The 19,002-nt window shown below is 43.4% G+C and overlaps 1 protein-coding gene across 1 annotated transcript in view; it reads left to right on the forward strand.

Annotated features, from left to right (window-relative positions):
- Positions 1-19,002, forward strand: part of MTHFD1L (methylenetetrahydrofolate dehydrogenase (NADP+ dependent) 1-like) — a 157,557-nt gene that overhangs the window by 29,043 nt on the left and 109,512 nt on the right. Inside the window, exons 9-16 of the mRNA XM_006768722.2 lie at positions 862-953; positions 1,820-1,917; positions 4,482-4,655; positions 12,067-12,203; positions 13,669-13,715; positions 15,092-15,199; positions 16,775-16,849; positions 18,331-18,433. Coding sequence (XP_006768785.1) covers positions 862-953; positions 1,820-1,917; positions 4,482-4,655; positions 12,067-12,203; positions 13,669-13,715; positions 15,092-15,199; positions 16,775-16,849; positions 18,331-18,433 — 834 coding nt within the window. The remainder of the gene's footprint in view (positions 1-861; positions 954-1,819; positions 1,918-4,481; positions 4,656-12,066; positions 12,204-13,668; positions 13,716-15,091; positions 15,200-16,774; positions 16,850-18,330; positions 18,434-19,002) is intronic.

A 19,002-nucleotide genomic window follows, 5' to 3' on the forward strand; every position in this document is an offset into this window, starting at 1 on the left:
TCATTTAAGGATAGAGGTAAGAATGAGGAAAGCATAATTCTTTTCTGTAGTGGTTGGACAAGACCTTCCGATCAGATCTCTAGTGATGCAAACAAAGCAAAACAAATCTCTCTCATTCTCTAGACTCTTGGCTTTTGCCTGAACATGATTTATAAAACTGAAGTGTTGCTAATCCTTAAACCATACCTTAGGGACATGATTTTCCAACACCCTGAACACATCTGACAATAGGACATCACAGAACACTTACCCTGAAGTATGTGGCGCTCTCTCTTGTGAAGGACTGTCAGCAAAATGGATAATTTCAAAGTGTAGTGGCCAAAAAAGAGGGGAAGCATTTCTTAGTTCAGAAGAGTTGCTATTAGAAACGTGTCTCTTCTCTAAGGGAGGGGGTAGCTGAAGCATTTTTACATGTGTGTTTGCTTTTTATAATCTTTCAAGTGCCAACCACAGGAGGGAAAAGTAGAATTCTTATAAGTGCCTTTCTATTTGGAAAACCAGGTAACGCCCCAAATGAATATTCTAAAATGTCTCAGTTTCGGTGGGAAATTGGTCACATCACTGTTAGGACAGGGAATTTTGTAATGATCAGAGAAGGCCTGATCCTTTACATCACACTCTGGCTGGCTTTATCCCGTGGAAGTTCAGTCCCCCTACTTATACTTTGTATTCAATGTGTGAAATTGCTTTTATTTTATATGTATTGTTTAAACATACACACCATATGCCAAGCACTGTACCTACCATATCACACGCAGTTCTCACAAAATTCTATGAGGTACATATTACCCACATCAATGAACAGGGTCAAAGTCACAGTTGCTGGTAGGAGGAACTTTTTTCCCCTAATATGTTTCGCAGGGAAGCTTGGCTCTGGCGCTCCGGGTGTACCCTTCAGTGGCCCCATTGCGGAAAATGACGTGAGTCTCCTTGCTGCAGCTCTGCGGATCCAGGTGTGTTCGACGCAGCTAAAGCATTTTTACATGTGTGTTTGCTTTTTATAATCTTTCAAGTGCCAACCACAGGAGGGAAAAGTAGAATTTTGAGTTTGGAGCTTTGATTAATAGTGACTAATATTTTACTGGGTTTTTTTTTTGTCTGTGTGAAAAGATGGAGTATTAAGCACTTTGCACACCTGCGTCCTTTAATTTTATTTCTCTGTGTGTGTTACTATTTAATAATTCGATAATTTGCTTACTCTTATATCAACTGTAGAAGGGTTATACTTGAAATGTTGCAAATTTTTTTAAAGTATATTTTTAGTGATAGTAGAGAGGAAGGGAGAGGGAGAGAAACATCAATGATGAGAGAGAATCATCGATTGGCTGCCTCCTGCACACCCCCTACTGGGGATCGAGCCCGCAACCCAGGCACGTGCCCTTGACTGGAATTGAACCTGGAACTCTTCAGTCCACAGGCTGATGCTGTATCCACTGTGCCAAACCGGCTAGGGTGCTGTTGCAAATTTTGGAAGCTAGGCATCCAGCCTGATTGTGCATATATTCTCCTGTTTTCCTCATTTTTTTCCACTTCTAATGGAGATGAAGAATCCACTCTATAAATTTAATCTGTGCACTTGATGCCTTAGTGAACACTTAAACTATTTTAATAGTACATATATCTTATATTTTCCTTTTTAAGAAAAACCTACAAATTTAATTGCATGAGAATGAAAGTATTCCTGATAATCACTTGAGTCGTTGTGCAACTTGGTAATCATTTCCTGGCATGCCACCCAGCGCAGTGTTTTCACAGTTCACACACCTGCCCCGTCAGCATTTACATTTCTAACATGTTTTCCTTCCCGTCCCTTCTGAAGAACATGGTTAGCAGTGGAAGGAGATGGCTCCGTGAACAGCAGTACACGCGCTGGAGACTTCACTGCTTGAAACTTCAGCCGCTCTCCCCAGTACCCAGGTACCCGGTGATTTGTTTATACTGATGTCAGCTCATCAAAGTGCCTTAGGTCTCCAAAGTGACCCACTGAGGGGGCATGCCTGGTGGTGTCATGCCCTCAATGGGAGATCATTTTCTCTAGTCAAATTGCCATGCTATTTTTTTCCTATCGTTTAAGTACTCCTAAATTAAATAATAATGAACATGTTTACCTTATCCTATCATTTCCAATATATGGTGGTTTTTTTTTTCATTTCTGAAATCAGTATGTACCTTACTGTCACTAATGTATATCCTGAATTAAATGGCTGTGGGGGGTTTTTCTTAATTGTCCATAAAATAATGGTGCCTTAGATTTGACCAAACACAGTCATGTAATAATTGGAATATTCTTTTAATGTTGGAAATACCCAACATACGTCGTCTGGTTTTGAGGGCCGTGTAGGTTTCCACTCGGGGGTAAATGGTCAACTCGGCCAAACACCTGTCCGGGTGGGGAGTGTCCAGCGTATGTGGGAGGATCCACTGTCCGACAGGACGCCCCGGGCTGGCCCTGGCAGATGTTTCCTTCGGAGTGGGCTTTGACGAAGTGTGAGCTGCATACTCTCTATAAATTTGGAAATACAAGCTGGAGAACAGTCCCAGCGTTGTTAGCATAGTTAGATAAGACGTCTGAGCCAGAGGAGTGCTCTCTCCAGCCTCAGAGCGCTTCCTCTGTGGCTGCCCCCCACTCAGGGAGTTCGCCCCGCCCCTTTCATCAGAGGCCCACACAATGCCAGCGCTTCCCCAGGTGATCCCATCGCCACTGGGGAAACAGTGTCAGCGGTTATTGACTAAGTTTTCACTGGGTAACCAGTTGCGTTGTAGAGTTGACCTGTTTCCCAGGGCCGTTCCTGAACACTGGTTCGTTCGATTACACCCCTGTTTCAGGCTGGTGAGGCTTCCACCCCTGAAATAGACTAAACATCTTAGTCATCTTCTGTGTTCATTAATACATAAATCCCAAGGAATGTTGTTTTTCATAATATTATCCCTGTAGTTCTGGAATCTGTTTCATAAAATACTTTTCAAGTTACTTATGTCGTTATAGGACCTTACTTTTTAAGAGTAAATGAGTAAATATTTGAGATGGGCTCCACCAGATTCTGTGCCACAATCTTTGCTTACATCAAAATAAATTGTCCTTGCGGGGGGGAAAGTGCTTTAATTGCTTAACAGAATTTGACTTCTAGCGCCACTGGGGAAAGAAAGGCAGGCTGACTAGTTTATAAATCACTAAGAAAATCAAAATGATGTCACTACCACTCTTTAGCTAGGCAAAAGAGAAAACCTTGGACATTTTCCAAGAGAGGGCTCTTCGATTTAGGATATTGTGGCAGGAAAGAGAGAGAGAGTAAAAGTGGGGAAAGAGAAAGGGGGTAGCCTGGGAAGAATAATGCAGCAGGAGCATGGCAGTGAGGGGGAGGAAACCTAAGGGTGTGGGAGAACCTGGCTGGAGGCACAGAGCTCAACCCTCATCTGCTGAGGTGCCCTGTCCCCTCTCTGAGCTGCCCCTGGGAAAAGTGGGCATTGCAGGTCGCTTTACTGTTATCTCATGCACCGGAGTCAGCCCCTGTGGGGTCATGGAGAAGAATGGGGTCCTGTGGCAGCTGAGAATAGATGTTAGCAGTAGAAACAGACCAGAGCAGGGAGCGACCCACTGCCAGGGGAGAGGGTGATCTGCCCCCCAACACAGACTGTCGTGCCCCAAAATAGTGCTCCCGGGCCAGTCCGGGAACTGGCTCCTGTCTTCTCAGTCCCTGATGCCTGCTCTCCCACAGTTTGGCTCCGGCCTGCTGGGTCTCTCAAACTGATGGCCTGCCAGACATTTGGATGGCCTGAACCCCAGTAAAAACATGGCCGAGCTTAGGGGCCCCAGGGGCGCTCTCTGAGGAGTTCAGCAGACGCTGGTTTTCACAGCGCTCCCGAGAGATGCGCAGCGCTGTTCCCCTCTTGCCGGGTGAGAAAACAGAAGCAAGTGTTTGCCCAGGGACACTCGGGAGCTCCCAAGTTTCCTGTCCCTGAGTTTGAGCTTCGGACATGGGTCCATTACAGTTATGTAATTAATGAAATATTTTGAAATATGATTTTGAACTTGAAATAGGAAAGAGAGAGGGAAAGTGTGGACGCAGATAAAACAAAGTCACATTTGCACATTTTTGAAGAGTGGCTCACCCAGTGAGAGCACTATGCGGTAACCTATCTGTTCCTGGTTAACGGATACAGCGATGACCCATAGCACTGTGCTCTATAATAGATTTACACTGAAACGGGCACATTGTGACCTGTAGCCTCCTCTCCTACGGTGTAGGTGTTTTCCTTGTACCCGGGCAGAATTCTAGGATCTTTTCCAGTTTTTCTAAAGCGATGCACCATTTTCTCACGTACGTTAATTGTTAGCAGTTGTGCGTACCGCTGCTTGGGGGAAAGGACGACGAAACCTTTCGCGTTGATTTAATTGTTGGCGTGGTGTGCGGCCGTTTTTCACTCCAGCAGCGACCACCTAAGCTGAGAAGACTCTTGCCTCTTATGTGTTTCCCCCACAGTGATATCGAGATTTCAAGAGCACAGACGCCTAAAGCTGTGGATGTCCTTGCCAAGGAGATAGGATTGCTCGCAGATGAAATTGAAATCTATGGCAAAAGCAAAGCCAAAGTCTGCTTGTCCCTGCTGGAAAGGCTAAAGGATCAAGCGGATGGAAAATACGTCTTAGTTGCTGGGTAAGACGACTTTCCCACTCTTACTAAGATGACCTGTTTACCAAACTCTCTTCCCCATGTACGTCCATCGTCACACCCCTCACATCCATCCAGTTCTCGCCTTTGACATTATCTTGTCCATTTCACTTGGCATGCCTTCCTTTGACGAGCAGTGAGTTTTTCCTTCCAGTGCACAAGAAATTAGTCTCCACAAAATATAAAGTGTAACAAGTCGCTAATTCAGTACTTCATTTTTTTGTTTTTCATATTGTGTTTTGATCACCCTTGCTCTCCACTTTGGATTTTTTCCCTTTTTTTTTTTTTTTCAGGATAAAATAACAATTGAAAATAAGATATTTTGTACTGAGCAGAGCATTCTTTTAAAAATATTTCTTTATTGATTTCAGAGAGGAGGGGAAAGAAATATATCAATGATGAGAGAGAATCATTGACCACCTGCCTCCTGAGGATTGAGCATGCAGGCCAGGCACGTGCCCTGACGGAATCAAACCGTGACCTTTGGGTTCATAAGCCTGATGCTCAACCACTGAGCCACACTGGCCGGACTAAGCAGGGCATTTTTTGTGTTCAACTTAGATTTTCCTATTCATGTCTTTACTATTTCTTATAGATGTATTTGAATTATAAAAACTCACTATTTGTCTTTCTTGCATGTCAGAATTAATGTTGGGCCATGCACAGTATTTATGAAAAGAAGCTTTTGCTTTTATTTTCCCTCTTAAAAAAAGAAATGCATTCCCTAGCTGAAAAATATGATAGAAAACAAAGGATTTCAAATATTTACTCAGTGTGACCTGAGGGAACATAGAGAGACCATATAAATTCCTCTGTTGTTTTAAATTTTCATTGCACGGGCTTGCTAATGATCTAGAGGCCAAAGCTGGAGGCACAAAAACCTCTTAACACTCAGAGATGTTTCTGATCATTGGACTTGACTCATAGTTAACTTTCTTTTCACATATTTAATTGCGGATGTTAGTGCTTTATTCCTTTTTCTGATTATAAAAATCATGCATACTCAGTGTGAAAATATCCCAGAAAGTATAAACAAGAGAGTGAGACATCCCAGCTCCTAGCACCCAGAGGGAACAACTGTTAACATCTGAAACCATCTTGACACCGATACAGTCACTCATAAATGAGGTCACTGACGCTGCTCTTCTGGGGGTGGCGGAGTGTTCGACAGTGTGCTGTGCCCTGTCAGTCATAGTCATTGCGGAGCCGCGTTATCGTTGTTCATGACCACATACCATTGCACCCTTAACAGCCCAGATTCTTCAAGTGCTGGGAAGGGGGGTCCCCGGCGGAGCGGGTGGTAGAAATGCCTGGGATGAGGGTGGGCTCCATTTTCCACATCTTCCCTCCCGGCACCGAGAAGCACTGCTGTGGCCCAGCCACTGAGGGTCCATCATGTGTCTACTGCTCCAAGTGCGGAGGCGGGAAAATGACCAGAGAACATCTTAGGGATGTCCCATCATTCATTTAGCCAATTCTCTATTGCTGGGCATTTAAATTGTTTCCCATTTTTGGCCGTTATAAACTGCAAAAATCACCAACCTTGGGCATGTATATTTGTGCATTGGTCCAATATCTCCTTAGGAAAGATCCCTAGAGGTGAATTCAGTGCTGCAAAACTACAAATAAATATAAAACTACCAAAAAATCAAGATATCGTGCATCATGTCACCTCTCCAAGGGTATCGTGATTGCTTCATATCTCCTCCCTCCATCCTCTTCCCCCTTCTCACCCCTCCTTGTCTCCAGCTCCTCTTATTGTTTTAAAAGAGGAGTGGGCAGCCAGGGTCTGTCATAGTCACTGTGGTTTAAAGGAATTCATATCTCGTTGCAGCATCTCAGGTGCCTGTGGCTTAAACCTCCTTCAGGCTGCCCGGCTCACTTAGAGTTGGACTCCCCACCCTAATGGGGTTCTTTCCAAGCTAGGACTCTCCCTGCCCCTTCCTCCCCAATGTCACCTAGCTGAACTGCAGAAGAGCTCCATGCTGAGGGATGCTGGTCTGTCTGCAGGCCCCTGGGGCCAGGCTGTGAAGGAGCCAGCTGCCTGGGGGGCTCCTGGGTCCCTGAGTTGTCATTGCACATCTAGTCGGTTTTGCTTTACGCTCGTAATGCTTGATGCAAGTTTGTTGATAGTGAATAAGCAAACGGGTGTGGAGGACTTCCAAATTCAGCGTCTTATCCACGGATTTGCTTTCCTTCTCCCAGGCCTTGGGTGATCTTGGTGGTGGGTTTGCTGGCTGTCTCCCCCCGTTTAGGGTAGGAGGACTTAAAGGAAAACGCAGAGGACGTGTTCTCAGTTTTACAAAGAAGGAAGAGTCTGCAGCATTTTCTCATGTGGAGTGGCCGTGGTTTATCTGCTTTGGGCGCCTGAAGATTGGAAATGAAAACACAAGCGTAGGCATGACCCTTCTTAGCCAGGAATACAGAATCGATATTTCTAAAGTGAAAGCTCTGCCGGTGTTGTTACCAGGTTCCGAACTGGAAGCCCTTCTGCCAAAGCCTGGCCTCCGGCCACTCGCCAGAGCATGACCACCGGCCTGGCCGGCTGGGGTCACAGCCCCCGGGGCTGCCCCCAGGAGGACACTGCCCTGGGCCGTCTCTGTGTCTTCCTTGTGTGCAGTTGAGCTGAGGAAGCCAGGCTGCCGTGTTGTGGGTAGGAACGGAAATTATACCTGGATTCTCAAGTACAGCTCTGACCCCAAGAGATGAGTTCTTTCTCTGAAATTGTGGTATAAGTTCCCTGCTGACAAAAGGGCCTCAGGAAGCAACAAAAATTAAACTGTTCCTTTCAGCCGCGTTGGGAAAGAACAAAAGCTGCCAGGGTGGGGTTTTGAGATATAAGTGCATCTGTAGAGTGGCATGCAGGTGCTTGATAATATACACCCGCTGTGTTCTGTAGCAGGAACAGACCACCCCTGTCAACACAGCAAATGGTGCCGAAGTGAGTAAACTGCCTTCGTTGTCTAATCGTTTAATAGCGGGGTGCTTAAGATTAGTTTAAAGCATAGACATTTTACTTATAATCTAAATTGAGTTCATTTGAAGTAAAAATCACCTCTATATTTTTACTTTTGATCAAGTTAGTGATGGGAAAGTGACATGATCAAACCATTGTACACTTCTTTAGAAATATAATTTTTCCATTAAATGGAAACTTTTTCTGAAAGGTTTTTTTATTCTGAAAATAATTTTGGCTCATTGTATAAGAATTTAACGTAAAGAAGAGGAAAAAGAAGGAGAAAACAAAATTTCTCATTACCCAGAAGTGTTAAAATTGGTTAGATTTCCTCCCAGGGTTTTGTCCATGCATTCGTCCTTTTTGCACATTGAGATCATGCCGTAAATACCACTTCATGTCCTGCCTCTTTGTCTGAATACCGTAACATAAAAGCTTTTCCCATGCTTTAGAGTTCAAACGCCCACGTAATGTTTAAATAAACTTAAAAAATAACAGTATATTTGTTATTATACATTTCAGTTTATGTGTAAATGCGATTTCAATATATCAACAGCAGGATAACTATAAAACAGTGGATTAACATTTTTTTCTACTAGTAATAACCCAAATGCAGAACAGATTAATTCGCTTTAAAAAGCTATTCTTCAAACTTTAGAATTTCTTACTCTGTCAGAATCATCTGTATTTCATCAGCTACACATCGCATGGTATTTACACCTACACATCACTTTATTTGCTTTGCCTGACAAAGTGAAAAGTATTGGGAATTGTTCAGGGAAATATGCCAAAAGAATCTTCGGGGCTCTTGAGTTTTACATATTTTCCCAGTTACACTAATGAAAAGGAATTTGTTTGAGAACTTGACTCGGAGTGCAGCTGTAGGGCATTGGATATGTGTGCAGGAGCGGTCTCCGTTGTCCCTTTACTGATTTCTGTGCAGAAGTTTCTAGAACTTCTCTGAATTGCTTGGGCAGAGCAGATAAAAGAGAAACCCAAATCGGTCTGTGAAGAGACTGAGTTTCACATTAAAGAAAAGTTAAAATCTCTTACATCACTTTTTTTTTCTGTAGAGTGCCAAATACCGGATTGGATTTTTTTCTTTTCTTTTTTCCTTTTTTTTTTTTTTTTTCTATTTCAACTCCTTATTTTAGTCTGTGTAAAAATAACCTTTATTGGCTTTCTGAGATGATGCTTTTCTGCCCTGGATAAGGATTTAAATATCTGTGAGTTTTCCTTTTATTTGCGTTATTTGCGCAATAAAACTAAGGCATTTAGAAGAAACCACGACAGGACCTTTGAACTCTTTACCTCAGTCACAGGCAATGAAACAGCCCAATGGTCCGCGGAGTGTATCGTTAGGTAGTAAAAGGCTTGTAGAAACCCTTCCCCATCGGGAGGATGCCTGGGATGAGTGATATATATTCAGATGCTGTTTGAGCATATAGTTGGCAATTTGTGGGTAGATCCATGGCTAATGGTAATAATGCTGTTTAGCAAGATTCTAGATTTTGAGACCAGTTCAAAGTTTTACCACTGCCTAAGCCATGTCTTTGATCTTTGAGTAAGTGGTAAACTTCTTTCAGATCATGTCCAAGTTGGCACCGAGCACTTCAATAAATTTTTACTTTTGTTAACAGTAAACATTTATCTCAGAAAAAGCGTTGAAATTCCTTCGTCTACCGTTTTGTGCTCATCTGCACCTTAGACAGGTGACTGGAATTCGATGAGAATGGGCATAATCCCTCCCTGAGCAAGCTCATGCCTGGCAAGTGAGACAGACATGTCAGGAAGCTTATAAAAATGCCCTCTGGAAAGCTCTAGAATAAACACATACTAAATGGTGTGGGGTATTAGAGGGAGCGGATCAGTCAGCTGGGGGAATTGAGGAAAATACTGAACGAAAAATCGCAGTTCTGTCTCCATAAACCCTTAGCTCCTATAGAGAAAGAAAGTAGGTTGACATGGTGCTTGTTTTCTGTGTCAACCTGATAACTTGGAATCTGAGCGAAGGACATGGGGACAACAGTTAAACCGCATTTTGATGCCATATGCAGCAATGAGGTGACATAAGTTTTTATTGTCGCTCTCCTTTTATTGCCCCCAATAAATACTTCCTATTTTCCGATTCTCCTGACTTGTAATCGTTGGCAGAAAGCTAAGCAGTCCTGTGTTTCTAATTAAGAGTTGGATGGAGAGCTGGAGTTTGGAGGAGGTCATCTCTGGGCGGGTCTGCTCTTGGCTGTCTCCAGCAGCTCTGTTAGCATATCCTTGGAACGGAAAATGTAATCCTTCGTGTGAAGTTTAAGTAAACCACCGATCCCTTTGCAAACAGTAAGTGCTCAGTTAAACAGAAAGTTCACTCAGAGCATAAACACCTTCCTAACTTTGAGTCTCCATGTCGACCAGGCCTCATGTGGCGCGGAGAGTCTGAGGGGGACTTCACCAGGCTCCTCTCAGGTTGGCTCACCCGCTCCCTGCCAGCCACCTCCTTGATGCTAAATCCCGTGACCTACTTCTCGGTCTTCACTGGGCTTCAGACCTCTTCAAACTCGACACTGCCTTGGTTTATCTTTTTGCTTACTCTGTTCACACTCGCTGGCTGATCTTACCCATTCCTATCCATAAAAATAACCATGTGATAATAAGCCTATGTAGCTTGGTGGTTGAGTGTTGACCTCTGAACCAGGAGGTCATGGTTCGATTCCCGGTCAGGGCACATGCCCGAGTTGTGGGCTCGATCCCCAGTGTGGGGCATGAAGGAGGCAGCCCATCAGTGATTCTCTCTCATCATTGGAGTTTCTGTCTCTCCCTCTCCCTTCCTTTCTGAAATCAATAAAAATACATTTTTAAAAAATAATAACCTTGTGAGGTAAGAATATCTGACTGGGTTTGATTTCGAAGTTCTAATTGTGTGACCTTGGGCAAGTTCCTTAAATGCCTGTGCCTCCATTTCCTCATTTTTCAAATGGGACTAAAAATGATGAACCCAATGACTATAACACAGAGCCTAGCATATTAACCACCCCAAACCCACCCTCAATTGTGTCTGGCTGTACTTAGTCATTTGTCAGGTCTCAGTTTAGATATTACTTCCTCCAGGAAACCTTCCCTGATGTTCCAAATCTAGTTAGATCCTCCTTCTGTGGGCTCTCATAATGCAATTTAACTGCCCTATTTCCCATTCATTGTAATTGCTGATTTATCTGTCCATGTGTCTCATTCATCATGAGCTCTGTGAGGTGGAATCCAGCTTGGACATCAGTGTATCCCCAGGGACTAGGAGCCTGGCACATAGTAGTACTTAATACATAGTTGCTGAATGAATGGTTGATTGCATGGCTCTGGTGGTCTGAGATAGTTGGGGATGATGTCTCTAAGGGTATTACATCTTCGTGGTCACATCACTAGATTTTGCAAGCCAGAAAACCCGATCATCAGTTTTGTTGTGGTCGAATATCCTAGGCAGCCTGACTCACACCATCTGACTCATAGAAGACAATATTGCAAGCCCAAGTGACAGTTTTAAAAACTTATCACAATGGTTAGAATAGGCTAAGGAGCAGGTTTATGGAGCCTCACATGGGAATGTAATGCACGCCTGTCCTATCACGTAATACTGTGATGTTATGTATGAACGTGTGATGTGATGTTTGGTGTTGGGTGTTGTAGCCAACAATACGCTCCCCAGTGCACATGTGATCTTAGCGCACCTAGGAGCTTTGACTTACTCTTTTTAACTATTTGAGGGGCTGTTGTAGGGGAGGGATGGGGCTCCGTGTGTCTGACTCCAGGAGAGAGGAGGCTACACAGAGCAGATATCTCTTCCTGAGGGCACAGAACTTCTCACTGTGAAAGCTATCAGTCCAGAAGGGATGAGCCGCCTTAGTGCAATGAGCGCCCATTGCCACTTGTTTTCATACTCGGTGGGGACAACCCTGGGCACTGATTTCTAAAAAGGGAGGATGGGTGGGAACATAGGATCCCTTCTAATCCAGGGGGTTAAGCCGTGCCCCACTCACTCACGGACCACTGAGGTAGCCCCTGTGCCCACATCATGTCCCCAGTCAATGGCCCTGAAAGAACAAATGCCAAGTTACCCATCAGCAAGAAGCAACATGAGCTTAACTTTTGAAACCATTTGATGTAGGTTCTATGTGGCTTCTTGAAATTGATGTTATTAGCACCACTGCCAAATAACTTCTCTCTCTCTTTTTTTTTTTTTTTTTTTGGTCTCTTGGTAAAGTTGTGTTGTATCTTGACTAACTTAAGCATGGCCTGTGTGGCATGAGTAGACCATAATGGTTCGAGAAAACGGATTGATTTTAGAATGGTATGTTCTCTCCACTGATTTGGCTTTGGTACCTTAAGTTTATTTTATAGGATGTCTAGGAAATATTATTAAGTTTCACTATTATTTTTCTCCCCCTCCCAAATCAGGATCACGCCCACCCCTCTTGGAGAAGGGAAAAGTACAGTTACCATCGGGCTTGTGCAAGCACTGACCGCACACTTGAACATCAACTCCTTTGCCTGTCTAAGGCAGCCTTCGCAAGGGCCAACTTTCGGCGTTAAAGGTACTTGATTTAAACAACTAGCGTATTTTTCAGAGCAAAATTGGGGGTAGGAATTTTCTTAAAGAAAAGTCTACAAAGAACATCATCAACACATGTGGAGTTAAAACTTACCAGAGCAACTAGTGTGTTTTATCCCTACATGTACCCCCTCCTCCATGCTCTGTAGGTGGAGGTCGCCCCTAGTTGGTCCTGCAGAGGGCACTGTAGTGGGGGGTTTAGTGGTGCCCCAGCCCAAGAAGCTGACCCCCTTGGTTTCCATGGACAGTGGTCAGGCTCTTGCTCAGGAGTCCAACCTTCAGTGGAAGTCTTCTGTTTCACCAGAAACTTCTTTGCCAAGCGACTTTGAAAATCTGCTATTTGTATTGGTGTTTTATCATCCCAACCATGGCGAAAGGTCTTTCCATTCATGCAGCTAGAGACCCTTCCCGTGGGAGCCCAAGCCTCATCCTTTTCGGAGTTGCTGTGTGGGGCCTGAGCAGCTCTGGAGCTGGCTGTGGACGGAGATGTGATGGAATTCCTCTTTGGCCGTGGTTGGGCTGATACTTGGCACCATCCCATTCACTACTCTTTCTTCACTGATTTATCATGAAATTGTTCTCCAGCTCACTTTACAATAGCATCTATTGCTTTAATTACCGTTTGTACTTGGCGCACTGTAGTTTTTAGCAGTATTATATTTATATTACTCTTGTAAATATTAATAACTAGTAATTCATTAAGTCCTGATAACTCATAGAATGTCATGCAGTGGAATGAACACTAGATTTGGAGCAAGAAGGCCGAGATTTTATTCATGGCTGCCTCTTACCACTGTGTGACCTTCAGCCAGTTATAACCTCTCTGAGCTGTGGCTGTAGAAGTGTAAAAAGTCATAAGCTAGGCTTACCCGGTTATTGTGAGGACCAAATGAGACAGTATAGAAAAAACAGGATAAACTATAAAATGATATGGTCATGGAAGGTATCATTATCGTTTTAGGAAAAATTAGTCTTTTTAATGTAATGGCTTTACAATTGTGAGCGATAAAGAGCATGGCAGATCTTATATATTATCATCTAAGATAAATTAAGTTTATAATGTGTTAGTCTGAGTTTATCGGACGGGTTTTTTTTAGCCAGGTTTTTTGATACTTCAGTGCATGTGCCACTTAAATGAAACATAGCTCCAAAGATATAATCAATTAAGAAAACCGCACGTTTGCTGCAATAACATTCGCAATATTATTTTTACCCTTTTTTGAAATGAGGAAAACGAAAGTCTTAAATTGCAGAGTTGGACATGGTGTGAGCTTTCCCCCCTCCTGTCCTACTTTGATAAATGGTTCATGTTTCCCACTGGCTGTTATTTCATCTTGGGGGTACGTGACTTCCCCGTTGGGTGTGAGGAGCCGTGTCCGTGGGGCTCTGTTGATCTGTGTAGCTGCCCTTGGTGACTCCTTTTCAACGGTGCCCGCTCTGTTGTTTAGGAGGCGCTGCAGGTGGCGGGTATGCCCAGGTCATCCCCATGGAGGAGGTAAGATCTCAAAGGGACACGTGTCGTGTGCCACTTTTTTTTCTGTGCTCCCATAAACACAGGCCCACAGTCCTCAACTCCAGCATCCTGAAGGCCCTGAAAACCAAAACCCAGCCTTGATTGTTATGGTCTGTTTATGGATTTTGTCTGTGCAGTTGGTCTAAACCTTCATATATTTTGCTGTAAAAATACTGTTTTTGATGAACCGATGTTGACCGACACCCTGCTTGGGGTGTTTTTTTAAGTAAGTTATACATACATCACATCACTTCTCTAAATTCCAAAAGGTTCTGAATCCCCAAACCCTCCTGGCCTCAGGTTCTGGATGAGAGGAAGCAGGCCTGTGTTGCCTACAAGCTAAGGTATAAACTATTATGGCATGTTCTCAATATTTCACATTATAAATATTATAAAATATTTGCACATATTTAATTTTTCATATTTTTAGTGATCACATATTTTGTTACAAAATCAGACTTTAGATACAAAATATAAATAGTTAATCTTCCAAGAAATGAAAGAAATGTAACTTAAAGCAGAACACCACTTTTTGAAATAAATTAACTTATTTTTTTTAGCCCAAAGTTGCTTTGTTTCTGAAGTAACTGGTAGTGTTTTTCGGGTGGCACTTCCACCCTTTCAAGCAGCAATATGGTGAGACCACCAAGTCCTTTAACCCCATAACCGCACTGCTGGAAACATTGGTTATTGGCAATTAATTATTTAAAAAAAAAAAAAAAAACTATTTGCATGTATTTTTGGAAGCCAGAAACTGCATAGTTTTGGTACTTTTCTCAATTATACAGCCCTTATAAATTGTAACTGTACATAAACAACGTTATTACATAACGTTTTTTAAAGCAGGTAGCAAATTATAAGTATGCCAATTGTACACATATGACTGTGTATGCACATAAGACTAGAAGGAAATAGCAGAATTAATAGAGTTGTGAGAATGATATATTTTTTTGTTTCTCAGACTTTGTATCATATTTCCTGTTATTCTGTTGTTGCTTTTTATTTCATGCCCTGCCTCCTTCCAAAGTATATTTGTTACGATTATCATTTTCTGACACACAAAACAATGCATAAAAATGAAAATAAGGAAAACAGAATAAGGAAACCAATCACTTAAGATATCAGAACCCTTCACTTTTATCATGAGAAAGAAAGAATTTGGGACAGAAAGTCTGTTCAGGAGTCCTTTATTGTCAAGTGTCAAATGCTAACATTGATTTTCTGACGTAGGCTGTTTTATGGGCTCAGCTTATCATAAGGATATGTAATTAGCATAATGTTTTATTTATTCAGAAAGTCCTTGAATACTGCCACGGTTGTTTAAAACAAGTAGAAAGATGTTTTCATTTCATGTGTAGTTCAACCTTCACTTGACCGGGGATATTCACGCCATCACTGCCGCCAATAACTTGCTGGCTGCTGCCATCGACGCAAGGATTTTTCATGAAAACACCCAAACTGACAAGGTGAGAAAGGTTTCTCGTTGGCTGTTCGGGGCATCTTGTCCTAGGACTCCTGGATTCTTAAGAAGTTATAAGCTCTCAGAAGTTGTAGTCCAAATTTTGTGAATTTAAACATGTTCTTATTTCTGGGGGATAGGTTCTAGACTTTGGTCAGATTCTCAAGTGAGTTTATAACCACTGCTAAGTTGTTGGGAGGGTTATGTCGGTTGTACTTTTTAAGCCAAATATTCTTTGAGACGAGCATGTCGTTTTTAAGGTGGTCGTTGTGCCACTTCCCTTCATTCTGTCCATAGGTCTAATCTCTACTCTATCCTAAGGGGGTTGGAGTGATTAGCTTTTTAAGACTAATGTTACATGCAGCTGTCCTAGGTGTGCCGTTAAAAAGATCAGGCCCCCTTGTCTGGCTGTGTGGCTCAGTGATTGAGCTTTGTCCGATGAACCAAGAGGTCACAGGTTCAGTTGCTGATCGGGGCACATGCCAGGGGTGTGGGCTCGATCCCCAGTAGAGGACATGCAGGAGACAGCCAATCAATGTTTCTCTCTCATCGATGTTTCTATCCCTCCCTCTCCCTTCCTCTCTCTAAAAATCAATAAAAACATATTTTTTCTTCTAAACCTGCATTAGCAAATATTTCCTTACTTGCCCAGGCTGCCCTTCACGCACACACATTGTGTTGGTATTTTCCCTGAGCTGTGAACCCCCTGCGTGAATGTCTGTCTCCACAGCCGCATTGGCACCAGCCCACAAGCTCCTTAAAGGCTGTGGGAGAAGAGGCCTCCCAGGTTGCACTCTCTGTTGCCTGGCACAGGGCCTGGCACGAAGTAGGTGTGTGATCATGAGGTGGCTGTGGTCACTGTTATTTTACAATTAAGAAAACAGCGTTAGCCCTGGCGGCTGTGGCTCAGTAGGGTGAGCATTGTCCCTGCACCGAGAAGTCCCTGGTTCGATTCCTGGTCAGGGCACATGCCAAGTTGCAGGCTAGCTCCCCGTAGAGGACATGCAGGAGACAGCCAATCAATGTTTCTCTCTCATCGATGTTTCTATCCCTCCCTCTCCCTTCCTCTCACTCTAAAATGAATTAAAAAAGGAAAATAATTTTTAAAAAGGTCACACCCTCTTGATGGGCTTCAGGTGCGTGCAATCTGAGAGGTAAACCATACATCTGGAAGCAACAGGGCACCAGGTGCTAGTTCCTCATAGACATGGCCATGGGTAAAAGTAGGCGTTTCTGGCACTTTTATAGGGGTCCCGACTACCTCCAATTAAAGTAGCTTACTAGTGAGTTATTGCAACCAAACTCAGATAAATATTAATTTGATAGTTATAAGGCTGTAGATGAAGAAACATCTATTTATGCAAACTCTTTGCAATGTGCATTCTGTCAGATCGAGGCAGATTTATGAAAATGACAGAGTTTAAGGCTACATCGCTAATCATAGCCAAGAATTTTAATAGGGCCTGTAATCTAAACAGTTTGGTTATGAATGTAATAAACTTTGTTGTATCCTGTGACTTGTCCAAGTTCATGGCTGGTCCTTAAACTCCTGTGGCGTTTTATTTTTGTTTTGTGTCCGTAGTCTCTGTACAATCGCCTGGTTCCTTCAGTGAATGGTGTTCGAGAGTTTTCAAACATCCAGCTTGCCCGGCTGAAGGTAAGTTTCCAGTGAGCGGTTCTTTAAAAGGAAAGTATCCAGGAGGAAGCAGAAGAACGCTCAGAGCCAGAAAGTTTGAACCTGGTTGGGATTTGGTTTTGAGCCACTCTCTGGGGCATTAAACGCTACAGAGAGCACAGAACTGGAAGCCTGGGACCTGCATCCCACACCAAACGGCAGGGCGGACATCGGGCCTCAGGATCTTCCTCGATGAATGAGAGGCCTGCTCTGCCGGCCTGGAGTGCCCGGGTCAGCCAGCACGAGAATCTGCAGGAGCCCTTCTCTCTTGTGAAATGTCTTTAAGTTCTAGGGAACGAGACACAGCCTTTTAAAATTCATCTATTTCCGTTTCTGTTGTAGCGAAATACTAAGCAATCTTTTTTTCTGTATTTATTTTGTTGTTGTTTTTTTACTTGTCAATTATAGTTGACATGATACTAAGCAATCTTAATTCTTATTACTATTTTCTAGGGTTCTCTGCTGCTTGTCCTACTGATCACATTCATTTCCCCTGGCTCTTTTTCAGACCCTAGACCAATGATGGCGAACCTTTTGAGCTCGGCGTGTCAGCATTTTGAAAAACCCTAACTTAACTCTGGTGCCGTGTCACATATAGAAATTTTTTGATATTTGCAACCATAGTAAAACAAAGACATATTTTTGATATTTATTTTATATATTTAAATGCCATTTAACAAAGAAAAATCAACCAAAAAAATGAGTTCACGTGTCACCTCTGACACGCGTGTCATAGGTTCGCCATCACTGCCCTAGACACTACCTTTCATGGTATAATTTTTAGCCACTGCCTGGTAATAATTGGTTTTTAAAATTCACTCCTTTGCTTCTTACCACATTGGGTTTGCTGAGAATAACACACAACACCCCTCCCCCCCTGCAGCTACAACATAGATTGTATGTTGTCCAGATGCCTTCTTTATCCTTCTTCATTAAAAGCCACTGTCTCAGAATGCTTCCTTTGTAGGGACAGATGCATTAATAATTTCAATGGGTTCTTTCTCAGTGAATTAGAAATAACTAGTTTTGAAAACACGGACATTGAGTTTACTTGAATTATTGGTATTTGAATTGGAAAAGAAGAACAGATGAACTGGAGCATCAGCCATATAGCCAGCGGTTTCTGTCCCTTCCGGGCACAGCAAGGTGACCAGGGAGAGGGGCCCAGAACTTCGGCCAAAACAGCGCGTGCCCTCTGGGTACTGCCAACTGCCTTACGTTTTCAGATCTGCCATGTTAAAGGGTATATTACACATATCATTGCCTTCTGCTTACAGGAGATATTGGGTCTCAGGCGCTGATTTCTGTGAGTTGGCCTCGCCTACAGTTGTCTCAGAGTTCCAGTTCAGATTTTACAAAGGCTTTCCTAGTCATGGAGAAAATAAAGGAAGAGGGACCATTTGGTTACACCTTGCTTTCTGTTCCTTCTAATACATAGCGCACTTTTTGTTCTTGGTCATTAGAAACTGGGAATAAATAAGACGGATCCCAGCGCACTGACAGAAGAGGAAATGAGCAGATTCGCCCGTCTCAACATCGACCCCCCCACCATCACGTGGCAGAGAGGTGGGTGCTGATCGCCAGGTCAGGAGGCGGCCATATCCCCGCTGACATTCCCCAAGTCAGCTTCGCAAAGGCCTGGTCTTCCTCCTTCCCATTGTGCGCCCAGCTTGTGTTCCATAATTCCTCCGTTTATTTAGAATCCCACCCCCATTTCTTATCTCTGCCTCCTGTTGAGGAGGAAAGGCTGTGCTCCTTCAGCCAACTGCTCATCAGGGCTCAGTCACACCCACTCCCATGCCTTCCACGTGTCCAAGGAAAATTATTTCACTTTCTTCTTTATCTCTTACGGCCTGTTGTCCTATATTTTTTAAGGTCTGTGTCTTACCCGCCCTCTCTATCCACAACATTAAGTTCTTCCTTTCATGTTCTTACCACCACTCTAAGTAGCTCTTAAATCTGTATTTTCAGTTCTGAATTTTCTCTCTGAGCTTAGCGCATGCTTCCAGCCATTTATGGGAATACTCTGTAACACGTCAAGTGCAACACGGGGGCCTCCCCATGACCTCCGTCCTGGTCCCGCCCTTCCCGTTCCCCTCTTAGCTGGGACACTTCCACCTACCCCCGCACTGCCC

This window comes from Myotis davidii, unplaced genomic scaffold (genome assembly GCF_000327345.1).
Source record: "Myotis davidii unplaced genomic scaffold, ASM32734v1 scaffold1323, whole genome shotgun sequence".
NCBI classification, from domain to species: Eukaryota; Metazoa; Chordata; class Mammalia; order Chiroptera; family Vespertilionidae; genus Myotis; species Myotis davidii.